General features: G+C 38.7%; 1 protein-coding gene and 1 long non-coding RNA gene across 8 annotated transcripts in view; one reads left to right on the forward strand and one right to left on the reverse strand.

Annotated features, from left to right (window-relative positions):
• The window catches only part of CEP72 (centrosomal protein 72), a 66083-nt gene that overhangs the window by 38872 nt on the left and 951 nt on the right, over positions 1-26260 (reverse strand). For 6 of the 7 annotated variants that reach the window (XR_015740032.1, XM_087916008.1, XM_087916010.1 and 3 more), the window contains exons 2-4: positions 12891-13342; positions 4113-4237; positions 3119-3311 (exon numbers count right to left, since the gene is read on the reverse strand). Coding sequence is in view for 6 of the 7 variants with exons in the window: in XM_087916008.1 (XP_087772134.1) it covers positions 3119-3311; positions 4113-4237; positions 12891-12996 (424 nt within the window). In the remaining variant the exon portion in view is untranslated. The remainder of the gene's footprint in view (positions 1-3118; positions 3312-4112; positions 4238-12890; positions 13343-26260) is intronic. The other variant, XM_087916012.1, reaches the window with a different exon arrangement.
• LOC148124106 (uncharacterized) overlaps positions 10638-26260 on the forward strand; it is a 49571-nt gene continuing 33948 nt past the window's right edge. The window contains exon 1 of the long non-coding RNA XR_015740034.1: positions 10638-10745. This is a non-coding gene — a long non-coding RNA (uncharacterized LOC148124106). The remainder of the gene's footprint in view (positions 10746-26260) is intronic.

Raw genomic sequence — 26260 nt, forward strand, 5'->3', positions numbered from 1 at the left:
TTACAAACATTTGTTTTGAGGTTGTTCAAAATTACAATTAAAATGACAAAAGGACCTATGACCATTTTTCACATTTACAACCAGAGGTGGTATTCAAAAGGTTCTGACCAGTTCTGAAGAACCGGTAGCAGAAATTTTGAGTCAGTTTGGAGAACCGGCAAATACTACATCTGACTGGAGATTTTACAGTATCCTTCCCCTCTCACGCCCACCAAGCCACGCCTACAGAACTGGTAGTAAACAAATTTGAATCCCATCAGTGCTTACAACTATTGTTGCATTCAGGTTGTCAAGTGATCAAATTTCAGATGCGTGGCAACTGATTCATATGTATGACTGTTCTAGTGTCTCACGATCATGTGATCACCTTTTGTGACCTTCTGATAAGCAGTCATTGGGGGAGCCTATTCTCTTAATAACCTTGTGACTAATTTAACAACTGCAGTGATTTTCTTAATAACTATGGAAAGAAAAGTTGTAAAATGGGGCAAAACTCACTTAACAATTGTTTCGTTTAACAATGGAAATTTTGGGATTAATTCTGGTCTTAAGTAGAGGACTATCTGTATATATGTTGTGATCTACTTTGCCTTAATGAAGTCCAAGTATATTATGTTCAAAGCATTTTGCTTACCCATTAATTTAGTAACTTTGTTTTTGACAAACTCAAATTGGCTTCTAGTAATGATTTTGCTTGCTTCTAGAATGTTTGCAGATCTGTTGCTAATTGGTCTGTAGTTTCTTGGATCCATTTTTTTCCTTTTTTTGTAGAAGAGAAACCACATCAACTGTTTTCCAGTCCTCTGGTAGTTCTTCGGTGGTCCAGGATCTTGGAATTATATGAATCAGTTGGTTCCAAAATCATATTTGCCAGCTTCTTCAGAACTCTGGGATGTAAACCACCTAGTCGTGCTGATTTGAATTAATCTAGAGTGGATAGGTATTGTCTTATTATTTTGTTGCCTCTTTTGATTTCTGATATTACTTTTGATAAATTGGACTCCCCCGCTTTTGTGTGTAGACAGATGCAAAGAATTAATTAAGCAGTTCCACTTTCCATCTACTGCCCATCACTTTCTTGCCATCTTCTCCCATTAGTGGACCAAATGTTTCCATGACTTTTTTTGTTCTTTACATGTTGCAAGAAGCTTTTCTATTATTATTCTTATTGACATTTATTGCAAGTTGTAGTCTATCCTGAGCCTTAGTTTTCCTGACTTCATCTTTGCAAATTCGGGTATTTGCTGATATTCAGCCTTAGTTATGTGCTCCTGATTCCATTTTATATATTTGACTTTTTTGTCTTTCAGTTTATCACAGTTATTTATGCAGCAATCTCTTGCGGGGTCTCTTATTTTTCCTTTTTATTGGTATTGTACTCGACTGGGCTTCTATAATCTGTTTTTCAGAAACTTCTTGGATTGTTTTTCCATTAAAGATTTCTATTTATGTAATTTTTCTAAATTTTCTCTAAGTTTGTTGAAATCAGCTCTTTTAAGGTATGAATTCCAATAACATATGGCTACTCTTGGCAAAGTTCCTGTAATCAACTCCTTCTTATTATTTTTTATTTTGGCTAGTGAAAATTAAATCCAGTGTAACTGACCCTGTAGTTCTTTTTTCTACTTTTTGAGAGGCATAGATGTCTGCTTGGTTCCTCAGAAATCTGTTTGATCTCCCACTAGGTGCAGAATTTGTCTCCCAGTTGATGTCAGGATAGTTGATGTCATTACTATTGTGTTGTGCTTTCTGCACACCTTTAAATAATTGGTTAGCCAAAAATTCATCTATTTGTTCTGATTGGTTGGGTGGTGTGTAATATATACTAATGGCAATGTCATTTCTTTTCCCTTTTATATTAACCCAAATGCATTTAAGGTTTTCATGATTGTTTTGCTAAATTTCTATAGAGATATAATTTTTTTATATATTGCACAACTCAACCTTCTCTTCTATTAGTTCTGTTTTGTTTTGGTTTTTTGAACAATTTGAATCCTTCTCTCTATATGTTCTAGTCATGGGTTTCAACCTGCTGAATTTCGGTAATGGCAGTAATGTTATATCTGCCCTCATATACTACAATAAAGTACATCTGGTTTGTTACTCATACTCCTCCTAAAATAGGAAATATAGGAAGCAAATACGGGGGACATTAAAAAAGATTCAAATGCCTATACACTAACACTTAGTGTTAGTATATAGGCATTTGGGTCCTTTTTAGTGACCCTGTGTTTACGTCTTCTATTTTATATTTAAATTCCCCTTCTTTCTTATTATTGGTTGATTACCCTTTGGATTTATATTAGGAATTCGCTTCTGAAAATTTGTCTCCCCCCACCCTCTCCAATTTTAGTTTAAATATCTTTGGATACAGCTAGACACTTGGTTTCTAAAGACATTCTTCACAGTTCTTGTGAGGTGAAACCCATCCCTTGACAAAAAGCCCCTTGTGTAGAGATTGAAGATCTACATCTTCAACTAAATCACACCATTTTCCATGATAGTTTTTCCCCCACAAGGGGTTATATAGTTGTAGTATACACTGGCCAGCAAGGAAAGGTACACAGCTTTCTGCTGGCGGTCAACATTTCAAACCTATATTTCCTATTTCATTTTGACTAACACATCTAGGAGAACAATCTGTTGTCTTCTAAAGCCATGGAATATTTTGTTCTTCGGTTTTATTTTAGATATATGACTGCAGTACTGAAAAAAACAGACAATGGATTCCCCGAACTATTCTACAGTGGCTTTGAAAGTTAGATTTTTCTGAGAAAAAAAATCTTTACTTCAGAAAATCCCATAAAGAGATGGTGTCTGTCTATGGTAGATTGTGAGTATCAGGCTAATGGTTCCTACATCTATTCCTCCTCTGCTCCAATCTCCTCAAACAACTAGATATAATTATACATTTTACATCTACCAATATTATATGCAAACATAACCCACCGGAAAGAAATGGAAAGATCTCTATAGTTGTCTCCTGCAACTACCTGAAATCAGCAAATAAATTGTATGTGCTGGAATCATTCAAACTATAGATAAATTGTTAAAATTTCAAGTTTAATCCATAATCTAGCCACCTGACCAACAGTAAAATTTATGCAAGCCTACTTACCTAACTGTTTGAGATTAGGAAGCATATGTACAACAAAAAGGCGATAATCTGATTCATTTTTAACAACAGGATTCAGTCGGAAATCCACAACTTGAAGTGCAGTTAAATTGTGGAGTCGTAGCACTTCTGATAGAGAGGAGATGTGATTGAAGTAGAGATTGAGCTTTTCTAAGTATGTGAGATGTTTAAGGCCCTGTTTTAAAATATGAATAGAGTCTTCCTCAGTAATCTTTACTCTTGTAAAATGACTAAAACAGAATTGTGTCATAACATCTTCTTTTTCATACATATGTTTTATAATACTCATTCAGAAAAAGGGAAAATTTACATCATGCAATTTGCTCCCCTTGGCACTCCATCACCTTCTATATCTACATATAGTGTATGCCTCTTTAAAGATGATATCTCAAGATGAGAATTAGAATAATGCTTATTTCTCAGAATCTCATCCTTGTCAGATATTTCAGTGTAGGCTGTAAAATTATAGATCAATTTATAGTGATGCATACAAGTCAGTGAACTCTATTGAATTATATATATATATATATATATATATATATATATATATATATATATATATATATATATATATATATATATATATATAAAATATATAAAATATAATCTATTTTAGTCCCAAGACTAAATGAAGAGAATTATGTTAAACAAATTAGTTCAAAAAAATTATACGTGTTCATTTATTCATTGAAGAAAATTGCTCACCTGAACTAAAATAAATACTTTAACACATAGGGAATGCCTTTTATTTTCCACATTTTAAATATTTGCCTCAACAGTCCCTTTACTACTTGTTACAGAGTAATTTTATTCTGCACATATGGAAAATCTCTATACGTTTGCTTTATTATATCAGAATATTTTCACGTCAAGATCATTTCAATTGTTAAGTGGTAAAACAGACGTATTTAATAAATCCAAAAATAAAATCCCCAAATATACAATGGAAAATATACAAACTCCCTAAAATTTTTACCTCCAGTGTAGTTAGTGCATTGCGTGAGAGGTCAAGAGATTTCAGATAAACAAATTTTCTCAAGGAGTTTCCTAAATGAGTGATCTTTTCATACATTCCAGGAAGAGATAACACTCGGATATCAGCTGAAATGAAACATTGCTGGCAATTTAATATAATGACTTACTTTTGACAGTCCTTATAAAAAGAAGGGGGAAAAGTCAGACATATACAGCGAGTTGGGGGATTTTAAAAACAAAGAATCACCAGAAGATATTTGTAGCTCAGAGTTGAACTAGGTAACATCATCATAATTCCTTGATTGGGGTGCTGTTTATGGCAAGGAACTACTAACTTAGATAACATACCATAAACAATGTCCTAATAACAACCACGAACAACACTCCCTCCAACACTGACAGGGCAAGCTACACAATCATATATAGGCACACACACAGAACAAATTCCACCACTTTTTAGCATTGATTATATATTATCTAGTTGGGTAATCAAGCTTAAACAGCACCAATGATCTCACAATCAAAAGAATTGTAAGGCATGATTTTGGCCATTGCTTCCAACTTCAAATTAAAACATTCCAGATAAATGACTATCTACTCTCTATTTTCACATATTTACTGAAGAGAAGCCTATCATTTGCTTAGATAATTGATTCTATTGCAGAGTGATTTAACAATTAGTATTTTTTTCTGCAATATTCAATTAAATTCTGCCTATACTTCCCTGAAATCCATTACAGGTAGTACTCACAACCATTCATTTAAGCCACTGTTCAATGGCACTGAAAAAAGTGGTTTATTGTTTGCACTTACAACCATTGCAGCATCCCCATGGTTATGGCCAAAATTCAGGCATTTCACTATCTGCATATATTTAGAAAGGTGGCAGCATGCTGGAGTTATGTGATGGCAACCTTCCTATCCAGCTTCCAAAAAGCAAAGTCAATGGGGGAATTCACTTAATGACCACACAATTCATTTAAAAACTGCAATTATTTGCTTAACAACTTTGAAAAGGTCATAAAGTTGGATGCAACTCACTTAAATAGCCACCTTGTTTAGCAATGAATATTTTGATCCCAAATCAAGAACTAGCTATATGCCTTCTACTGCATTCTGGAACTGAAATAGGACTTGCATACACATACATACTGAGACATACACGACACACACACACACAGAGATATACACAATCATACAACTATTTTACAAAAAAGAATAGAAAAGAAAAAAGCCATAGAACCCATGACTGATATTCAGTTTGTAATCTCTTATTCTAGGTTAATTTCCTCATGTACCAACCTAGTTATTTCCCATTTTAAACTTATGTACCTGCTTCTGCTTTTTAAATGAAGACCATATATTTGCCTCTAGGTTTTTTTAGCCAAATCATTTACAATCACAATCAAGGTAGTTCTGCATTTTACAAAAACCTTTTGCAGCGTTAGCCTTCTCTTCCAATAATGCATCATCTAAAATCTGCTAAACTTGCCCTTTGCTAATTCATCCAGATCATTAACAAAAATGTTGAGAAATAGACAACTCAGGACTAAACCTTGTGGTATTCCACTTGATGCAATAGATAAATGTGGAGACTGTGGATGGGCAAAATAAGAGGCAGAAATATTATATATGCTCTATTGATTTACATAAAATAAAAGTGAGATATAAAGGTAATAATTAAAAAAACTTTCAGTGAAGAATAAAATAGCTAATATTTTTTGTTAGGAATAACAAGGTTACCTAACGTAGTTTGGGTAAAATAATATATATAAACTATGATAGTAAGTTTAAGTGTGTGTCACTTTAAACTGCAAAGCATGTAATTTTGGGTGCGGTGTGAAACCGCCATAAGAGGGAGCAAGAGAACCTGCTGGATTTGCTGGCGATTCCTGACGATTGCTGGATTGCCTGGACTGATGATTTGCTAACTGCATTTTCCCTACTGCTGAGTTGCTGAACGTCGAAGGAAGGTGGTTTGACTTCTTCATCTCTCTACTGTGAGGAGATATATTACTGGACTGATATTTGTAAGTTTACTGACCTCTTTTTCGACACTGGACTTTGCAACTGTATAATCCCCGGATGGACTGAACTAGTAAATGATATATGGACTGTTTTGACTATGGTAAAACTCTTACTGGAATAAATTATTTAACTAGCACAGTGTATCTGTTTTACTGAGTGTAAGCTACAAAAACGTTTATCTCACATATTTTGCCTGCCTGCCTGACTGCCATGCAGATTCTGCTAGGGTGTATCCCTAACACTGGTTATGGGCCCAGCTGCACAGTCAGACTAATCAGGATATAACAGGCTTATATAAAGTGAGAGTTAGTGTAGTTACACAATACTGTAAACAGACAGCTGTGTTTTATTAATTATAGTTTAATATCCAGAGAAAGATGGCACAAGTCAATTTACTAAGTTTGTCTCTAATATCCAAACTGGATGGAACAAACTATGTTTCATGGTCTATGAAATGCAGCCTACTTCTACATAGAGAAGGTTTGTGGAGTATAATTCAAAACCCACCAGAGGTAGATGCTTGGGATCCGGATGATGAGGATGATGCCCAGAAAATACAAGAATATAAACTGAAGAATGAGCAAGCTCTCTGTATAATAGGACTGACACTCTGTGACCAGCAGCTTGTCCATATTCATGGAGAAGAAACAGCTGCGAAATGTTGGGAGAATTTAAAGAAGATTTATGTTCGAGACAGTGTAGGAGCACATATAAATCTTACACGGAAGCTGTTCAGAACACATCTTCAAAAGAATGGAGACATATTGACTCATATAAACACTATGAAGAAGATTTTTCAGGAACTGCATGAAAAAGAACTTATCTTCACTGAACTACATCAGGTTTATATAATTTTGTCTTCGTTAGATGAGAGCTATGACGACTATGTAACTTCGCTGGAAGTACTGCCAAAAGATAACCTCACATTAACTGACATTACTGGCAGATTAATTGAAGAAGCCAGGAGAAGGCTTGAAAGGGATCAACTGAGAAGGGAACAACCACAAGAAGAGAAATTATCTTCGACAGCCTTCACAATTAGAAAATGTTTTAATTGTGGAAGAAAAGGACATTTGGCTAGATTTTGCAAGAAAGAAAAATGCCACAATGCCAGCCAGAATGCAAAAAGGCATCAAAAGGATAAAAAATGCTTAGAGTTAGCCATGTATAGCAATGAAACTGTGAATAACAGTAATTTTGGGGTTGTAGATAGTGGAGCATCGCACTGCATAACGAAAGATAAGAAAAGATTTGTTAAGATGTCCACGAGTTCACAGCAGATATCGTTGGCTAATGGCTGGAAAATAAAAGCAAAAGGTGAAGGTATTGCACATTGTTCTTGCATAAAAGAAAATGTAAAAATGTTATATGTACCACAACTTAAGTTTAATTTGCTTTCAGTTAGAGTTTTGATTAAACTAGGTTATGTAGTTACCTTTAGAGGAGAAAACTGCATAATAGAAAAGGAAGGTAAAAAAGTGACTGCAACTTTAAAAGGTGAATTGTATGTGTTAAATGATAATCAGTTAGAGGTGGCCAACAGTGTATAATAACGTTAAACCTCATGATGAATGCATACATTTGCTACACAGAGGTTTAGGGCATATAAATTTTAAAATGCTCAAGCAAATGGTTGAACTGTCTAAAGGTATAAAACTGAAGCCTTGCAGTAAGTATTTGCACTGCAATGCTTGCAGTCAAGAAAAAAGCAAGGTAATACCAGCAAATAGAATTAATGGATTTAAGACTAAAGAGCCTCTAGAGGTCATATTTGCTGATATTATAGGTCCTAAAAAACCAAGTGTGGGAGGTGCTTGTTATATATTAAGTATAATGGATCATTATTTTAGATATGGTTTCTGTTATTTAATGAAGAGTAAAACGGAAACATATCAGAATTTCTTTAATTGGTTGAAGTTTGCAGAAAGAAAAACTAAAAGGAAACTAGTAACTCTTGTAACTGATAATGGTACGGAATTTATAAATAATAAATTCCAAAATAGACTGAAGATGGCAGGTGTAGAACATAAAAAGTCTGCACCATATAGGCCACAACATAATTCCTTTATAGAAAGACGAGGCCAAACAATACAGGCAATGGCTCGTACTATGTTGTCGGATTCAGGATTACCTAAAACTTTGTGGGGAGAAGCAATAATGTGTGATAATCATATATTGAATAATGTTGTTAACTCAACAACAGGTGAATTACCATTCATATGGTGGCATGGTAGAAAACCTGACCTAAGCTACATGCACACATTTGGAGCACCAGCATGGGTGCATATTCCTACACAACTGAGACATAAGGGGCAGCATAGGGCTAAAAAGTTATTTTTTTGTAGGTTATGAATCTAATCACAAATCATACAGATTCTGGGAGAAAGGTACATCTAGAGTTTACTGTAGTGCTAGTGCACAATTCCTGGAACATGTAGGATGGGAAAAACTGGAGCAAGATTCAAGTAAGGATGTAATCATAGAAACCTACAAAAGACCACAACAACATATCAGTAATAAGAAAAGTCCAATTAAACAGGAAGTACAGGAAGAGCATATAGGACCAGAACAGGAAGAAATAAGTGAACAGGAAGAAATAGATAACCAGGAACAGGTAGTACATGAAAGTCCACCTGTAAGCCCTGTAATACCTAGACGTTCAACACGTGAAACCAGACCACCTGACAGGTACCAAGCAAGTGTAGTTTGCCAAGTTAATAAAGTTCCAACTACTGTGGAAGAACTTAGAACGTATCCTGCAAAGGATCAAGAGAATTGGCATAGAGCAATGGAGAAGGAACTAAATTCATTGAAACAAATGGAAGTTTATGAGAATGTTAAATTACCTCCAGGTGAAAAGTCCATTGGCTGTAAATGGATATTTAAATTAAAAACAGGTAAAAATGGGACTGTTACCCATAAAGCTAGGTTGGTAGCTCAAGGATTTAATCAAACTGCATGTGATTATGATGAAGTATTTGCACCGAGTCTAAAGGCAACAACCTTGAGAGCAGCTTTAGTGTGGGCAGCTAAGAAAAACTATATCATAAATCACTTAGATGTAGAAACTGCTTATCTGCATGCACCATTGCAGCACACTATATACCTAAAGAAACCTGTAGGTATTAAGGATGATAAAACAAATAATGACTGTTGGAAGCTTAAAAAGAGTCTCTATGGATTAAAACAATCTGGTTACGAATGGAACCAATATATTGTTAAGGAATTAAACAATATAGGGTTTAAAGCAGGTTTAGCTGATCCATGTTTATTTAAGAAAGAGACAAATGAAATAGTGTCATTATTATTGTTGTTTACAGATGATATTGCCTTAATTACAAAAACTAATAATGAAGCTACTGAAATAATATCATTATTAGGTAAGAGGATAAAATTAAAGCAACCAGGAGAGATAAAACAGTATTTAGGATTGACAATAAATAAAACCAACAGTGGCTATAAGATATCTCAAGAGGATAAGATTTATCAATTACTAAAAACATATAAGATGGAACTTTGTAAACCGGCAAAAACTCCAATGAGTAAGGAATTTGGCCACACTGATGCTCAAAGTTCAAAATTCGATAAGACTATATATCAGTTGCTAATTGGTAGTTTATCGTACATTAGTAATTGGTCAAGGCCAGATATTGCCTATTGCGTTAATCAATTGGCACGATTCAACGCTGAACCCACTGAACAACACTGGCAAGCGACAAAGCGTATCTTAAGATATCTTAAAAGGACAATGCACTATGCATTGTATTTGGAGCCAAAAGATGATTTGATTTTAAGTGCATATGCTGATGCAAGTTTTGCAACAGACATAAACACTAGGAAATCAACTTCAGGAATGGCTATACTGTTGGGAAAAGGATTGATTGGTTGGAGGTCAATTAGACAGTAACACATAAGTATGTCCACAATGGAAGCAGAATTTTCATGTCTATCTTTATTATGTACTGATTTAATTCTGTATAAACAGTTGTTGTTGGATAAGGGAATAACTGTTAATGATTCCATTGTAGCGTATGAAGACAATCAAGCAGCCATATGGATGGCTACAAATATTGGTGTGAAAACGAGATCTAAGCATACAGATCTTAGATATCTGAATGTAAGGCAATCTGTAAAAAATGGTTTAATAAGACTGGAATATTGTATGACTGAGCAAAATATTGCTGATCAATTTACAAAAGCCCAAGGTTCAGTCAAACACAAAGAAAGTTGTGATGACTATGGGTTAAGGTTGTAAATAGATATATAAATTATTATATTACCCAAAAGGGGAGTATGTTAGGAATAACAAGGTTACCTAACGTAGTTTGGGTAAAATAATATATATAAACTATGATAGTAAGTTTAAGTGTGTGTCACTTTAAACTGCAAAGCATGTAATTTTGGGTGCAGTGTGAAACCGCCATAAGAGGGAGCAAGAGAACCTGCTGGATTTGCTGACGATTCTTGACGATTCCTGGATTGCCCGGATTGATGATTTGCTAACTGCGTTTTCCCTACTGCTGAGTTGCTGAACGTCGAAGGAAGAAAGGAGGTTTGACTTCTTCATATCTCTACTGCGAGGAGATATATTACTGGACTGATATTTGTAAGTTTACTGACCTCTTTTTTGACACTGGACTTTGCAACTGTATAATCCCCGGATGGACTGAACTAGTGAATGATATATGGACTGTTTTGACTATGCTAAAACTCTTACTGGAATAAACTAGCACAGTGTATCTGTTTTACTGAGTGTAAGCTACAAAAACGTTTATCTCACATATTTTGCCTGACTGCCTGACTGCCATGCAGATTCTGCTAGGGTGTATCCCTAACACTTTTTAAGAATCATAAATTATATTTTCAAAAATGTTTTTGATTAGTTTCTTTAAATTTGATTTTTTAAAACAATTATGTAGCCATTTTCTCATCCAGCTCACAGCTCCAATCATCACTACATACTTTGTCAAACATTTTCTTGAAATTAAAATGATTAAATTTATGGCAGAGTGTCTTGTTATCTGAGGGATTACCTATCTCAATTAAATTTAATCTCCAACAGATTATTCCGGCAGAATGGATATGCTCCAGATCTCCTCAAGTTGAATACTACTAAATTGTGGAATCAAGTAAATGCATCTTCTCTGTTGCTGCCCCTGCCCTCTGAAATAGCACCTCCCCCAAATGTATAATGCCAATTTCCACTGAGTTCCACAAGATCCCTAAGAGCTGCCTGTTCCCAGATTATTTGACTTGGAGCTTCTGTTACATTTTTATTGTATGATTATTTCTTGTCCAAGCTGCCATTTTATGTTTTAACTATTTTAATTATGTATTTGTAAATCACCACATTGAATGGGCACCCACAAATAATAAATAAGTTTTATTAAAACATATATCCTTCCAGGCTCCAGAAACTTTAAGTGGGTAAACAATAAGATTAAAAAAATAAAATAACACCCCCATCTAAGAATTAAATTGGTCTACACTGACTTATGGAAAGTGGACATCAAATGAGTAGTTGCCAAAGATACTTTTTTTAAAAAGGAAATAACAGAGATGGCAAAAAATGCATCTGAAAATACGATTGTTTACAATTTTGGATAATGTATTATATTGTTGTACTCAAAAGAAATCAAAATATATATGCTACTGCTGTTAGTTCAATCTTGCCAGCTTCTATCAACTTAGAGTTCACTATGAAAAGATTACAAGAGACGCAATTAATAACTTATTTTGGATTTTCTACCGTATTCAATGAGAAAGAAAGAGGGAAAGGGAAGGAAAGGAAGAAAAGGAAAGGAGAGGGAGAGGGAAAAGAGAAAAACAGTAATGGGTGGGAGGGAGGGAGGAGGGAAAGGAGGCAGAGAGCTATTTCCCACTGACAACACTGGGAAACCTGGGTAGGTGGGAGTGCCATTGAGTTGGCCATGCCCACCCTGGTTTTGTGGCTCCCATGTTTTCTTTTCTATGGGAAACGGGTCCAAATGGCTCTTTGTGTTTAAGGTTGCAGAACCCTTGGTATAGGGTTTCCTGCTTGAGCAGGGGGTTAGACTAGATGACCTACAAAGCTCCTCCCAACTCTGTTATACTATTCCTATTCACTTTATAATACTCCCTAGAAGTTTTAATTGTACCTGGAAGCAGTCACACATGAAGATGAAAAATGGCATCATAATGCCTATTATTCAATTTAGCTACTTATGTCAGATGTGATACAAATAAGTTGCATATTGTGTGATAACACCATCATTTTGATATCAAAGGGATATCAAAATTAATCCATAACGACACCACTAGTTGTTGTGGCATTCACTCACAGCATGCAAATTGCAGTAGTCGTGAATACAATTCACACACAGCATTTCTATTATCTATTTTTAAATCTTCCTAGACAGAACTGCCCTTTGGCTTTCTTGGATCCCAAATCTATCGAAAATACAATACATATAGCAATCTTACAGGACGATTGCTTCATATTAAAATGAGCCCGATTCTTCTAATTCTTAAAAGAATTGAGAAATACTAAGGAAGGGACATTCTCATGAAAAGATCATTTTGCCCCCTATTAGGAAGCGACCTGTCAAATAATACAACCGAATATCTTCATTGTTTTTCTCTATTTCCTCTGCCCGTCTTTTGCCGCTTTTGATCATCTCTTCCTAATACGAGGCAAAACGGCGACTAAAAAAAAGCCTTCTTCTCTCGCAGCCATGTTCCAACTTCCCACACCCAAAAGGTGGATGATCACCGAGATTTTGGCGCCTCAGGTTGACTCTTTCTCGAACATCTTCTTCAGTCAGCAAGATTCCGAGTGCATCCATGGTTTTCAAATAGTTATCATGTATTCCATACATAACAAACTGTAACTCCGCGCAGCCGACAAATCAAAACTAACGCCGCAAATCAACGCGGCAGCCTTCAAACAAAAGAAACTGCGCGTGCGCCCGATCGAGCTGAGGAACCAATTTAAATTTGTATGAGTTTGAACTGTCCTATGGAAGTGCTCAGCTACTCAGTTAGATTTTTCTCCAGTTCCTAGGCAACGGTACTCAGGTAAATCCACTCCACGCTGTTCGCGTATTCCGAGGGATGGTTGCATAGATATAACTATACAGAACATCCAAAATGACGAAGATTGGGAGTCTGCACAGTCTATGCACAGATACACAAACAGAAACCACTTTATTTTCTGTAAAAGACCTAAGAAAGAATGAGGATATTACTTGGCATATTAAGCATAACTTCATTTTTCAAAACAAAAATTAGTGACAATTAAAGTGTGTAGCTTTGGCTGAAATATTGCTTACTTTTTGATCTGATTATATCTAATTTCCATAGAGATGGGAAGGCTGTAAGGGAATACAATCGGTTGTAATCCATTTTAAGCAACTGGTATGATAGTACTATTTTAAAAGTGGAGCTGCCAATCTACTTATCAAATCTACTCTTTCAAATATTGTATAATCTTGATTTTAATTTTTGTCTTTCATTATACCACATGTAAATTATTATTTATTTATGCCAATTATTTAATACCGGTATTTTACTGGAATCATCAGGAACAGAAAATATTTGTAAAATATTCATTTTAATGCCTTGCAATTATTTCTAGCCAATTTTTCTCCATTTTTTTTTTTTGTTAAATGAAGTCACCTCAAGAACTGCTTTATTGATAAAGGGCAATGATTTCAAATATTTGTGGGTTTAGATTCTTTCCTAAAATCTGTATTTAGATGTTGTATTTAATCTCAGTGATACTTGGGCTTCTAACTATCCCTAGCAAAATGTTACATTTTAGAATTTGAATATATAAGTTCAAGAATATTTTAAAGGTGTGGGTATGCATGTAAGCATGTATGTTTGTATATAGGTATATTAATTTGTGTGTGTATGTGTATCCAATTCTGTGTAGTAGCAGAATTTAACTTCATAATTAACATACTTCAAAAATATGGGACAAAAAAGATGACTTTGAATTATTAATCAGGAAGAAAAACAAGATTTTATAATTATTACTGACAACTTAGCACGTAACTCCCATGGAATATAGCAAATGAAGTTTGGAAATCATTCAAAAGGAATAAAGTGCAGTAGAAAAGTAGGAATTGAATAAAATTACATGGATGAATAGTCCTATCCAATTTCAGGTGATCAAAATCCATACTTTTTTAATTTAATAGATTTAATTTAACTTAATTTAATAATTTAATAGGTGGCCTATCTGAGCTGCTGAGTCTAGTCTCATTCTCTGGATGGGCACCAGCAGCATCAGTGAAGGTAGCAGAAGTGGGATGGACAGCAATGGAAAGAAGAAAGACAATGGCAGTCCCAGTGGTCTTCCCAGGGAGCATGTCTAGGACCCAACAGCATCAGCCCTGGCAAATTAGCTAAGGAGCCATGCCTAGGCTCTGCTTGCTGGCAGGGGCAGCAGCATTGGTGGTAGCAGCAACAGCAGCCCACATGGAATTGAGGGCCATTGTGACATTTCTAAGATACAGGGGATACTGTTCAGGAAGAGGATTAGGGCCTGAAGGAACTATGAGCTTGCTCTTATGATGAGAACCTAAGGGTGGCTAGTGTATCTATGTGAATGTTGGTAACCCTTTACCCAGAGTGAGAGTCAAGTGAAGGGTTTTGAATGAGTCAGTCCTCCTCCTTGTTGGTCAATGAGAAAGACTGGACAGTCACAGTCCCCATCACTAACTTGCATAAGACAAAATTGGTAGATAAACCTAAACCCAGCCTCTTAAATGGACTTTGGAATGCCAAGCAGCATTTGAGAAGCTGAAACAGCTGTTTGCAGCCAAACTGGCCCTGAAGCACCCCAATCCAAACAACCTTTTTGTCATCTAGCCTGATGCTAGCAATGTGGATGTGGGAGCTATGTTACTTCAAAAGAATGAGGGCAGACAGGTAGAACCTTGCACTTACATTCCCAGGAAATTGTTAGCAAACAAGCAAAGGTGGGCAGTATGGAAAAAGGAGGCTTATGCAGTGTATAGGGCACTCCTAACATGGAGGCACTTCCTTAAAGGGAGCAAAGTGCCTTTCAAAGTATGGACTGACTACAAGAACCTAGAGGCACTAAAACCCCTTCTAAGCAGGTGCAATAGGTGCAATACTTTAACTGCTTCAATATCACATTGCACTACCTCCCAAGGGGCGGGGGGACATCTGGCTGATGCATTATCTGAATACCTCAATTCAATTGCCCTAAAGCAGAAGTAGTCAAACCTTCACTCTCATCCAAACAACTGGTGATCCAAGTGACCATCCAACTCAAGTGAAAGAAAACCAACAAATTGACAATGAGGTGATAGCTGCATTTAAAACTGCCCTGAAAGATGATAAATGGTTTCAAAGTCATGGAAACATTTGTTCAATCCAGGACAGCCAGGGTGAGATCTAAATTATATGTACCAGAGAGCCAGAGACATGACTAGTGAAAAGCCATGACTCCAAGTCCACTGGACACTTCAACTTTGTAGATAATTTACACCTAATCAAAAGACAGTTTTAGTGGCCATCTCTGAAAAAATAATTGAAAGTTATGTGGCAAGTTGGCCCATCTGTGCCTCAGCCAAAGCCCTGGGCTCCTTCAACCAGCAGAGCTTTCAGCACCCTGGAGAGAGATTTCAATGGATTTTATCATGGAGAAAGCATTCTAGAAAGCTCTGAGAATACTGTTATATGGGTGATAACTGATTTATTTTCTAAGCAAGTGCATTTTGTCCCCTGTCAGAAGATCCTTTCAGCATGGGGATTGACCAAGCTATTTTTGCACTATGTCTGTAGATTACATTGCACTCCTATAGACAGAGAGGTGCAATTCAAAAGTTTTGGAGGGCATTTCTTAAATTACTGGGGACTGAGCAGGGGCTGAGTTCAAGATCATCCTCAACTAATGGGAGGTATGAACATATAAACTCAGTGCTGGAACAATATCTCAGGTGTTATATCAATTATCAGCAAGATAGCTGGACTGATTTGCCCTTTGCTGAAGTGGCATACAATAATTCCATGCATAGTAGCACAGGATTTGGCCCTTTTAGAGTAGCTACTGGACAGGACTTCAACCCTATGCCTTAACCTTCCCAGTTGTGCCACTGAAAGAATAGGTTTTTCAACTGCGAAACACGTTTCAGTGGTGAGAAAGTCTCTGGCAAATGCTCGTGAGGCATATAAGAAGCAAGCCAACAAGAAGCATCAAGAATCCAAGCCATTTAAGTTTGGTGATCAAGTTTACCTTTCCACACACTTCCTGCAACATTTACAATCATCAAACAAGCTGGGACCTAGGTTTATAGGGCCTTTCCCAATTAAATGGATCATTAACCCAGTGACTGTAGAATTAGAATTATCCAAGTACCTTTGATGAGTTCACCCCATGTTTCATTGCAGCTTATTGAAGCCTGAGGTCACTTTTCCCCTTAGACCTAAACCTCTACCAGCCCTGGAAACTTTAATGATAGAAGGGGAACAACATTTTGAAATCTGGGAAATTCTAAATTCCTGTAAGCATAGGAGAACCTTTCAGTACTTGGTGCCATGGAGATATCTCCCAACAGCTCACAGAATGAATGGATTGACCATCACCTGTTAGAGCCCCTAAACTTATCAAACACTTCCATAACAAATGACATTTCTCTTGTTTATGTTTTTTCTTTCCCTGTTTGTTTTGTTCTGTTCTCCAGGACTGACATCGCTGTTCAGGGAATAGCATGTTAGGCCCACCATTGTGTTCTGCCATTCTATTGGAAGGTGGGGGAGGAGGCTTGCTGTATTTTTGTTAGCTTTTGCTTTTGCTGTAACTGCTTGAGAATTAGGGAGAGGGAATGCCTTCGGAGACAGAGCAGACTCCCTTCCAGCCAGTTCCAGCCTGATTTCAAGACGATTGTGCCCTGAGGGTGAACTCCTATCTGCCTAGCACCTTCAGGTTTCCATAACAACTTTGTGGCATCATATTGGCTGCTGGTGGACTGGTCAAGAGTTTGGTTTTGGGAAATGAAAGAGTGCTGTGTCAGACCCCTATTGGGATGCTGCCTTTCTGATGGGCAGGGGGCCTAGATGCGTTCTTTAATTTATAGCCTTTTTCTTGGTGCCTATCTATTCTATACTTTGATTTGCTTTCTTGGGAATGTAAGGGAGGAGGGCCATCTGCTTTGTCTCAGCTCCAAAGCCTCCAGCAGGCCACGCCTGAAAACAACTCCTTTTTTAATTTATTTTTTATTATACATTTTTCTTTGTTATACATAACATTTCTATTTCTGCAACAGCAGCGTACTGTTAGTATCAAATTTCTTTTGAATACACATAAATATTATATACACCATAAATATAAATATTGTTCTCATAGTATATATAAACTTCACTTCTAATCACCTTATACAATTTAATCTATAATCAGTTTTTGACAATTGTATAATTCTTTTGTATATCCAAAAACTTTGGCCCATACTATCATAGTTTCTTTTACATGTTCTTCCATTTTAAAGCTCAATAAGTAGTTATATATTTTCTTTATTAATTTATCAACTGTTCCTAGAAATATCTGATCTAATTCTAGGGGTTCTTTATAGAATCCATATATTCCTCCATCTTTCTTATGTGTCATTTATATTTAAATATGTAGCCACCAGGCCAAATTGATTCCTTGAGTTTTTAGTTCCTGTTTTGATTTTAAGTCCCTTTGTTCATTTAAGATATCTTTATATCTTATGATTTTTTCCTGTACAAGAGCATTTGGATGTATTCACGCTTCCATTGTGGATAGCCAGATCGGTATTTTCATGTAATGTTTCTGTTTGATTCTTTTCCATACTGAAAGCAGAGCATTCTTGATGTAATGCCTTTGGAAATTTCTATGTATTTTACTTTTCCCATACCACATAAGTGCATGTCACCCCCAATTGTAAGTCGTTGTTGCGATATGACACATCAGTAGGAAGTCACGTACACAGACAACCCAATACACATACAATACATATATAGGGTGACACTATAGGAACAGCTACGTGTAAAACCTGAGTCACTTAGGATTAACCATATATGGCAATGTTTCCTGTTCCTGTACAAAATCCTGAGTCAGCTATAGCATAAGGATTAACCATATATGGCAATGTTTCCTGTTCCTGTACAAAATCCTGAGTCAGCTATAGCATAAGGATTAACCATATATGGCAGTGTTTCCTGTTCCTGTCTAACCTCATGTAACCTAAACCCACCCCCTGCTTGCTGCACAATAAAAGAGAGGGGCAAAGTTTGCTCTGGGCTCTTTTCCTCTCACCAAAGAAACCTTTGTGTCTGTCATCTTTGCCATCAAGAGGAGCCCACCCAGACAGTCTGTCTGGGTGCAGGTCGTCAGCTGATTCATCCCGGCACTGGGACCCGCAACTCATCAACTGGTGACCCCGACGTGATTTCACAACGTGCTCCTTTTCTAGGGAGGCGTCGCCCTGACTCCTGTACTACGCCACCGGGCAACGGTAAAGCGCATTCGTAAGTATGGGCTCCCCACTTTCCAAAGTTCTGTCCAAGCATGTGGATGAACTTCATTTTTTAGTCAGGAAGGCCAATGCTCTGCAAAGAACTAATGGCATGACAGTCTTTCCTCTTTCAAGGAAAGCTATAATCTCTTTTCTGCTCTATCTTCAAAAACATTGCCCAGCCTATTCCGAGGATGGCACTCTTAAACGCTCCACATGGGAGAAAATTGGGAAATGGATCCATCAACCTCCTCGGGCAGCGCCACATATTCTCTGTACCTGGAGAGCGCTCATGGCTGCGATTGATATTTCTTATCCTTCTCCTGATTCAACTTTGAATCAACAAGATTCCCTCCCTCCTTCTTCAAATCCCCCCTGCTCTTTCAGCAGCTCCTTTGTCTAATTCCCCCCTGCTCTTTCAGCAGAAACTTTACCCATCTCTTCTTTGTCTTCAAACACCCCCGCTCCCCCTCCCTCCTCCCCTTCAACAAAAGCCTTACATTCCTCTCCTTCCTCCCCCTTAATCCCCCTCTCCTCTTCCAGCAGAAACTCCACCCACCTACTCTTTGTCTCCAAACGCCCCCGCTCCCCCTCCCTCCTCCCCTTCAACAAAAGCCTTACATTCCTCGCATTCCTCTCCCCCCTTCCCCCCTCCCCCTCCCTACAGCATTTCAGCCTCAAAATCTTCCTTTACAAAACCTGACTCCTTCCCCTCTAATACCCCTCCCCCTTGCTTCGTAACACCTTTCAGGAAGCTTTAGCTAATGGGAAGATTAATGCAGAAGATCTTTCTTGCTTCCCCATGATCCTTCAAGCCCCAGCAGCAGGAGGCAATCCAGTTGCTCAGTATGCCCCCATGGAATGGAATCTTATGAAAGATCTTAAATCTGCCACCACCAACTACGGTCTAAAGTCACCCTATGTGCGTGCCATGCTGGAGAATATCTCTAACAACCATAATATTCTCTTTTCTGAATGGCAAACAATGGCTTCCATGCTCCTGACGTCCTCCCAGCTTGCAGCGTGGCACAACGATTATCGCTTGGCCGTCTCCATGGCTGCAACAGCAGGGCTTCCCCAGGGTGTCACCTTGGATCACCTTTTGTGCCAAGGAGCTGTGATCACCCCACAAGATGAGATTCAAATGGCTACTGAGGGCTATCCTATCATGCGTAATGCTGCTCTTAATGCCTTTCGTAGGGTTCCTGACCCATCTCAACCCTCTTTGTCTTTTCATAAAATTCTTCAGGGTCCTTCTGAACCTTATACCTCTTTCATTGACCGTCTATCAGATGCACTTAACCGGCAGATAGAAAACCCCCATGCGCAAGCTGAGCTTCTCTCAAAGCTTGCAGTGACTAATGCTAATGATGATTGCCAACAAATCCTGAAACCTCTTCAGTCCATTCCACATCAGACCCTTGCTGACTATATTAAAGCATGTCAGAACGTGGGAACTGAGGCGCATAAAGCCACTGCCCTTGCCTCAGCCATTACCTCCTCGTTTGCCATGACCACCCCTCGTGCAGGGAATTGTTTCAACTGTGGCAAACCTGGTCATTTTAAGTCTCAGTGCCGTTCGCCAGGAGGTGGCAGTGCACCCAAGGGAAGGGGACCTCCTCCTTCCTCTGTCAAGCCAAAAACAGTTTGCCCTCGCTGTCGTAAAGGTTTCCATTGGGCTAGCCAATGTCGCTCTAATCCACATCCCTCTCCAAATGCCCCCTCGGAAACTAATTTCGGGGCCAGCAACTAGCCCTGCCTCCAAGGTTGCATCTACTTCGTCCCAATCAGCTTTCCCTGTTCTGCTTGCAACTGCTATCATCTATGAGGATCCTGGATCTGTCTTTACCCTCCCTCTCACAGTTACACTTCCCCGCCCACTCTCACCTCACACGCCCATCTTGCTCATCCCAAACTCCTCTTTGATCATGGAAGGGGTGATCGCCGCCCCCTTTCTTTATGACTCATCCGCTCTTAACTGCCTCTCTCTTACAGCAGTAGGTGATAGACCTTTCTCATTACCTGCTAACACTATCGTAGCCACTCTTATCATTCTCCCCTCCTCCATCCCCACTTCCTCTTCCCCCTCCCTCATGGCTATTGACTGCTCTATAGAAGCTTCAAAACCTCTGCTAACAGTGTCTCTTAATGGTCGTCCTTTTACAGGACTGGTGGACACTGGAGCAGATGCCTCGGTAATTTCAACCACTGAATGGCCCCCAGAATGGCCCCTTGAACAATCACCTTCTGTCCAAGGTGTTGGTGGAGTTCAAAGCGCTCAGGTCAGCTCTAATTGGCTTACGGCCATTACCCTAATGCTTCTGCTTCTGCTCTCATCAAACCTTATATCCTTCCCCTTGCTTACAATCTGTGGGGTGGGATCTTTTAGAACAGCTTGGAGCTACCTTTCACATTCCTTGATTCTCATCATGTCTGTTTCTCTCCCTCTTACCCTTAAATCATCCATTCCTGTATGGGTAGATCAGTGGCCACTTCCCCAAGAGAAGCTGCTTGCTCTGACTGCTCTTGTCTCTGAACAATTAAGTGCTGGTCATATTGAACCTTCTACCAGCCCCTACAATACCCCAGTTTTTGTTATAAAAAGAAATCTGGGAAATTTCGTCTACTTCAAGATTTAAGGGCCGTGAACTTTATCATTCAACCAATGGGTGCCCTGCAATGTGGACTTCCCAATCCAAACCTTATCCCACAGCATTTTGACCTTCTAGTTATTGACCTTAAGGATTGCTTCTTTTCCATCCCTCTTCAACCCCAAGATAGGCTTCTATTTGCTTTCACTGTCCCAGAACTGAATAACTCCAGACCCACCAAAGGTATCAGTGGAAAGTCCTTCCTCAAGGGATGCTAAACTCTCCCACTATGTGTCAGCACTATGTTGACATGGCTCTCCAACCATATCGCAACCTATATCCCTCCTTTCTTGTATACCATTACATGGATGACATCTTGGTCGCAGCTGAAGGCCCTAAAGGCACAGTTGCAAAAACCCTTCCCATCCTCACTAAACTCTTGACCACAGCAGGCCTCCACATAGCCCCTGAAAAAATACAATCTCACTATCCCTTTCAATATCTTGGTCACAAACTCCTGTCTTCTGCTGCCACTCCTGCCTTACCTTCTCTGACTCTCCCTTCCTCTCCAACCCTTGTACAACTTCAACAATATCTTGGCACGCTCAATTGGGCACGGCCTTATCTTTCTGTCACTACTGCAACCCTTTCCCCTCTATTCCATGCCCTTACGGGCTTGAAACATCCTTCAGATGTGGTCCATCTTACAAGACAGCACTTGGAGGCACTAGCCCAAGTCAACAATACCTTAAAGCAAGTGTGGGTGGATCGCATCATCCCCAACTGTTTGCTATCTTTGGCTATCTTGCCCACACCTGCTCTCCTCACAGCTATTCTCTTCCAAACAGCCCCCCAAAACAAAGAAGCTGTGCATCATTGAATGGCTTCACCTTCCCCATACTCCTAGGGCAACTATTACCTCCCGGGCCCTTCAGCTCGCCTTGCTCTGTACTAAGGGGCGTCACCGAGCTAAGGCCCTACTCGGCCATGATCTCCAGGCAATACATGTTCCCTTCAAACTGTCTCAATGGGACCCCCTTTTTCAGACATCTGATGTCTTACAGGACGCTCTGGAAAATTGGATTGGTCCCATCTCTTGCCATCTTCCTTCTGACCCTCGTTTGCAGCTAATAAAAACGGTACCTACTACCTTTTCCTCTCCAGTAGTTGCTTTTCCACTAACTCAAGCCATCACAATCTTCACTGATGGCTCTAAAACTCATGGTGCCTGTGTCTGGTATGATCAAGGCAACTGGCACAAGCAATTGACAAAGCCCCAATCTTCAGCACAACAAGCTGAATTGGCTGCCTTTAACTTGGCTTTGAAAACATTTCCTGAACAACCAATTAACATCATAACGGATAGTCTATATGTCTCCCAATTGGTCTTACATATTTTTGAGGCATATCTATCTCCTTCTATACAACCATCATTAATGACACTGTTGCTTCAGCTGCAAATGCTCATTCAATCTAGGACCCATTCTCTATTCGTAGCCCACATACGTAGTCATCAACATCTCCCAGGTTTCCTTTCTGAAGGGAACCAGGTAGCTGATACTGCTTGTAAAATACTTCCAATCAGTATTAAGATGCCTCAACCTCCCCCTCTATCAGCAGGGGAAAGTCATAGTTATTTTCATCAAAACAAAAAGGCTTTGGTTAAACAATTTGGCATTTCTCTGGAAGAAGCAAAGGCAATCATCCAACAATGTCCCACTTGCAGTTTGCAAGCAAAAACGCTTCCTCAAGGGATTAATCCCAGGGGCATAGAGGCTTGTGAGACATGGCAAATGGATGTCACTCAATTCTCACCTTTTGCCCCTTGGAAATACCTTCATGTGTCTGTTGACACCTATTCAGGGTTTATTATGGCCACCCCTCAAAGGGGAGAGGCGTCAAAGCATGTTATTAATCATTGTATTCGGACCTTCGTAGTGCTGGGATCGCCAAAAATTCTAAAAACAGATAATGGACCAGCCTATATCAGCTCTCAATTCTCTGAGTTCTGCTATCACTGGTCCATTATCCACAAGTTTGGGATTGCCTACAATAGCCAGGGGCAAGCTATTGTTGAAAGGGCTCATCAAACCTTAAAATTGGCATTGCAACCATACATGGGGTCAAAAGGCCTTAAAGGCCCCCCTAGCCTCCCAGTATTACAAAATGTGTTAAATGTTTGTCTGTATACGCTTAACTTCCTCAATCTCACTGGCACCCCCCCCCCTGTCTGCTGCGTCTCGACACTTTACTAAACCACCTGTTCCCACTTCGAGACCACTAGTCTATTATAGACAGTTACCTGATCCTGCGTGGAAAGGACCTGCCGAATTGATCACCTGGGGTCGAGGCTACGCAGCAGTCCAGCTTCCTGACAGAACTCTTTGGGTCCCTGCAAGGTGTGTCCGCCCATATCACCGCCCACAACCAGCGAAGCCATCATCCGAAAAAGATGACAGCACTCCTCCTCTTCCTGCTTGGCTGTTCGTTTTGCTGGACTGATGGGACATCCACCAGCCTTAACGCCCACAAACCACACAACATCACATGGGTCATCAAGGACGCTTATGGACAAATACTCAACTCTACAACTAATTACACCATGATTTCTTCCTATTTCCCCAAATTACATTTTGACTTTGCTGAAATGATTATGTATTATTGACAAAAAAATCATTTTGTATTCAGGTACAATTGTTTCCCAAAATTGATGTATATAACTCAGAAGATTTTGTTTCTTTACTAGAACCTAGACAATATAACCTTAGGGCAAAAAAGAGAAGTAGTAACTGCTTTGATGCTAACTGTACTGCTGGGATTGGGGGCTTCTGGGACGGCCACAGGTATAGCTGGCCTTGTTATTTCTGATCAGCATCTTCGCCAGTTAAGTGCCACTATGTGCTGCTCTTAAAGAAGAGTGTTGTTTCTATGCTGATAGCTCAGGAGTTGTCCTAGATTCCATGAAAGAACTAGACACCAGATTAAAATTAAGAGAAAGGGAACGAGCTTCACAACATACTTGGTATCAAGGACTATTTAACCTTTCCCCATGGTTAACAACATTGTTATCTGCTATAGCTGGTTCACTTATCCTTCTCTTGTTGGCATGTACCATTGGACCATGTGTGATAGGTAAATTCTTAGAAATCCTTAAAAGAAAATTTGGCCAAATTGATTTGGATTTATACTCAAAACAAAAACAAATTAATGCGCTAATAGAGAAAAAGGCCCTCTTGCAATTCTCCTCAGATTCCGATGACTCTGATAACGAGTTCACCAAAGATGCTGCCAAAGGGGAACCACGAATTCTCATGAACCTATGACAGGATGAGTCGGAGGACCTAGACTGGACATAACAGTGAGGATAGTGAGTAAATAGCCCTAAAAACAAGATAAAAACAGAGGAGATGTTGCGATATGACACATCAGTAGGAAGTCACGTACACAGACAACCCAATACACATACAATACATATATAGGGTGACACTATAGGAACAGCTACGTGTAAAACCTGAGTCACTTAGGATTAACCATATATGGCAATGTTTCCTGTTCCTGTACAAAATCCTGAGTCAGCTATAGCATAAGGATTAACCATATATGGCAATGTTTCCTGTTCCTGTACAAAATCCTGAGTCAGCTATAGCATAAGGATTAACCATATATGGCAGTGTTTCCTGTTCCTGTCTAACCTCATGTAACCTAAACCCACCCCCCTGCTTGCTGCACAATAAAAGAGAGGGGCAAAGTTTGCTCTGGGCTCTTTTCCTCTCACCAAAAGAAACCTTTGTGTCTGTCATCTTTGCCATCAAGAGGAGCCCACCCAGACAGTCTGTCTGGGTGCAGGTCGTCAGCTGATTCATCCCGGCACTGGGACCCGCAACTCATCAAGTCGTATCCTTCTAAAGTCAATATTCTTTTGCTCCTCAAGTTTGTCCACTCTTTCACCCATGTGAGCATTGAGACCTGATAATACAGCTCCCAATACAATAGTCCAACCCCCACCCTTATTTTTGGTGTCTTGTCGCATTTTCAGTTTGATTCTTGCTTTTTTGCCTTGCCAGACAAACTTTATAATCTATTTATTTAAATCCTCAAAAAACTTTTTTCCTAGTTTTATCGGAATTACTTGAAATAAAAATAGCAATTTCAGTAGGATAATCATTTTTGTTGTGGCTATCCTTCCAACCAACGACAACTGTAGATTTCTCCATTTTTCCAAGTCTGTCTTTATTTGTTTTATTGATTTAATGTAGTTGTCTTCAGGGGTGGGATTTTATCGGTTTGCACTTATTCGCTAGAACTGGTTGTTAACTTTCTAAGCAGTTCGGATAATTGGTTGTTAGAAGAAATCTCCTTTTGTTTTTTTCCACTTTACTGGCCTAATCCTGTAGGGAAGGCATTCCTTACATTCTGGTGTTGTAACTGCCTCTCTGTTAACCTTTATTACATTCTTGGCAGGACTAGACTTCCTGTCTCCAGAGCTTCTCTGGAGTTTTTTTTTCCTCCTTTGCTGGTACTTTGCTTATGTGGAGCCCAAAATTGACATATGCATTACACTTGGAAACTTGACAGCTTGACTTTCTTAAGGGGGAAGGGTAGTTTTAAAGTTTTTACACTGCTGTTGGGAGAAAATACTCTCCTGTTGGAGTTAGCACTTTGAAGAAATAATATTCAAGCAGAGCTGCTAGAAAGAAGCTTTTAATGACAAGAAACCAAGATGAGTGACATTCAGCAAGGCTTCTTCTAGAAAAATTGAGATTCAAACATGAGTTTACATACCCTTTCTGAGTTTTGGTCTAAAACTGGTTTTGGGTGAAGTTTAATTCTGTGCTTGGTGCCATTTAATCCTGTGTTTATTGATAATTTTCCCTATTCAGCCTTGTTTGGAAGGAAAAAGATTAATCTCTGTTCCTGAAAAGAAACTGGATTGAGAAATCTGGATAGTTCCTGTGTCTATTTGTTCTGGTAATTGGTTTAACAAGCAACAGCTACTGTTGTGATTTAATTATTTGTATTGTGTTTGAATTTTTCCTGCCTCC

The sequence above is a fragment of the Pseudonaja textilis genome, chromosome Z (assembly GCF_049901715.1).
Source record: "Pseudonaja textilis isolate UNSWEBS1 chromosome Z, rPseTex1.2, whole genome shotgun sequence".
NCBI classification, from domain to species: Eukaryota; Metazoa; Chordata; class Lepidosauria; order Squamata; family Elapidae; genus Pseudonaja; species Pseudonaja textilis.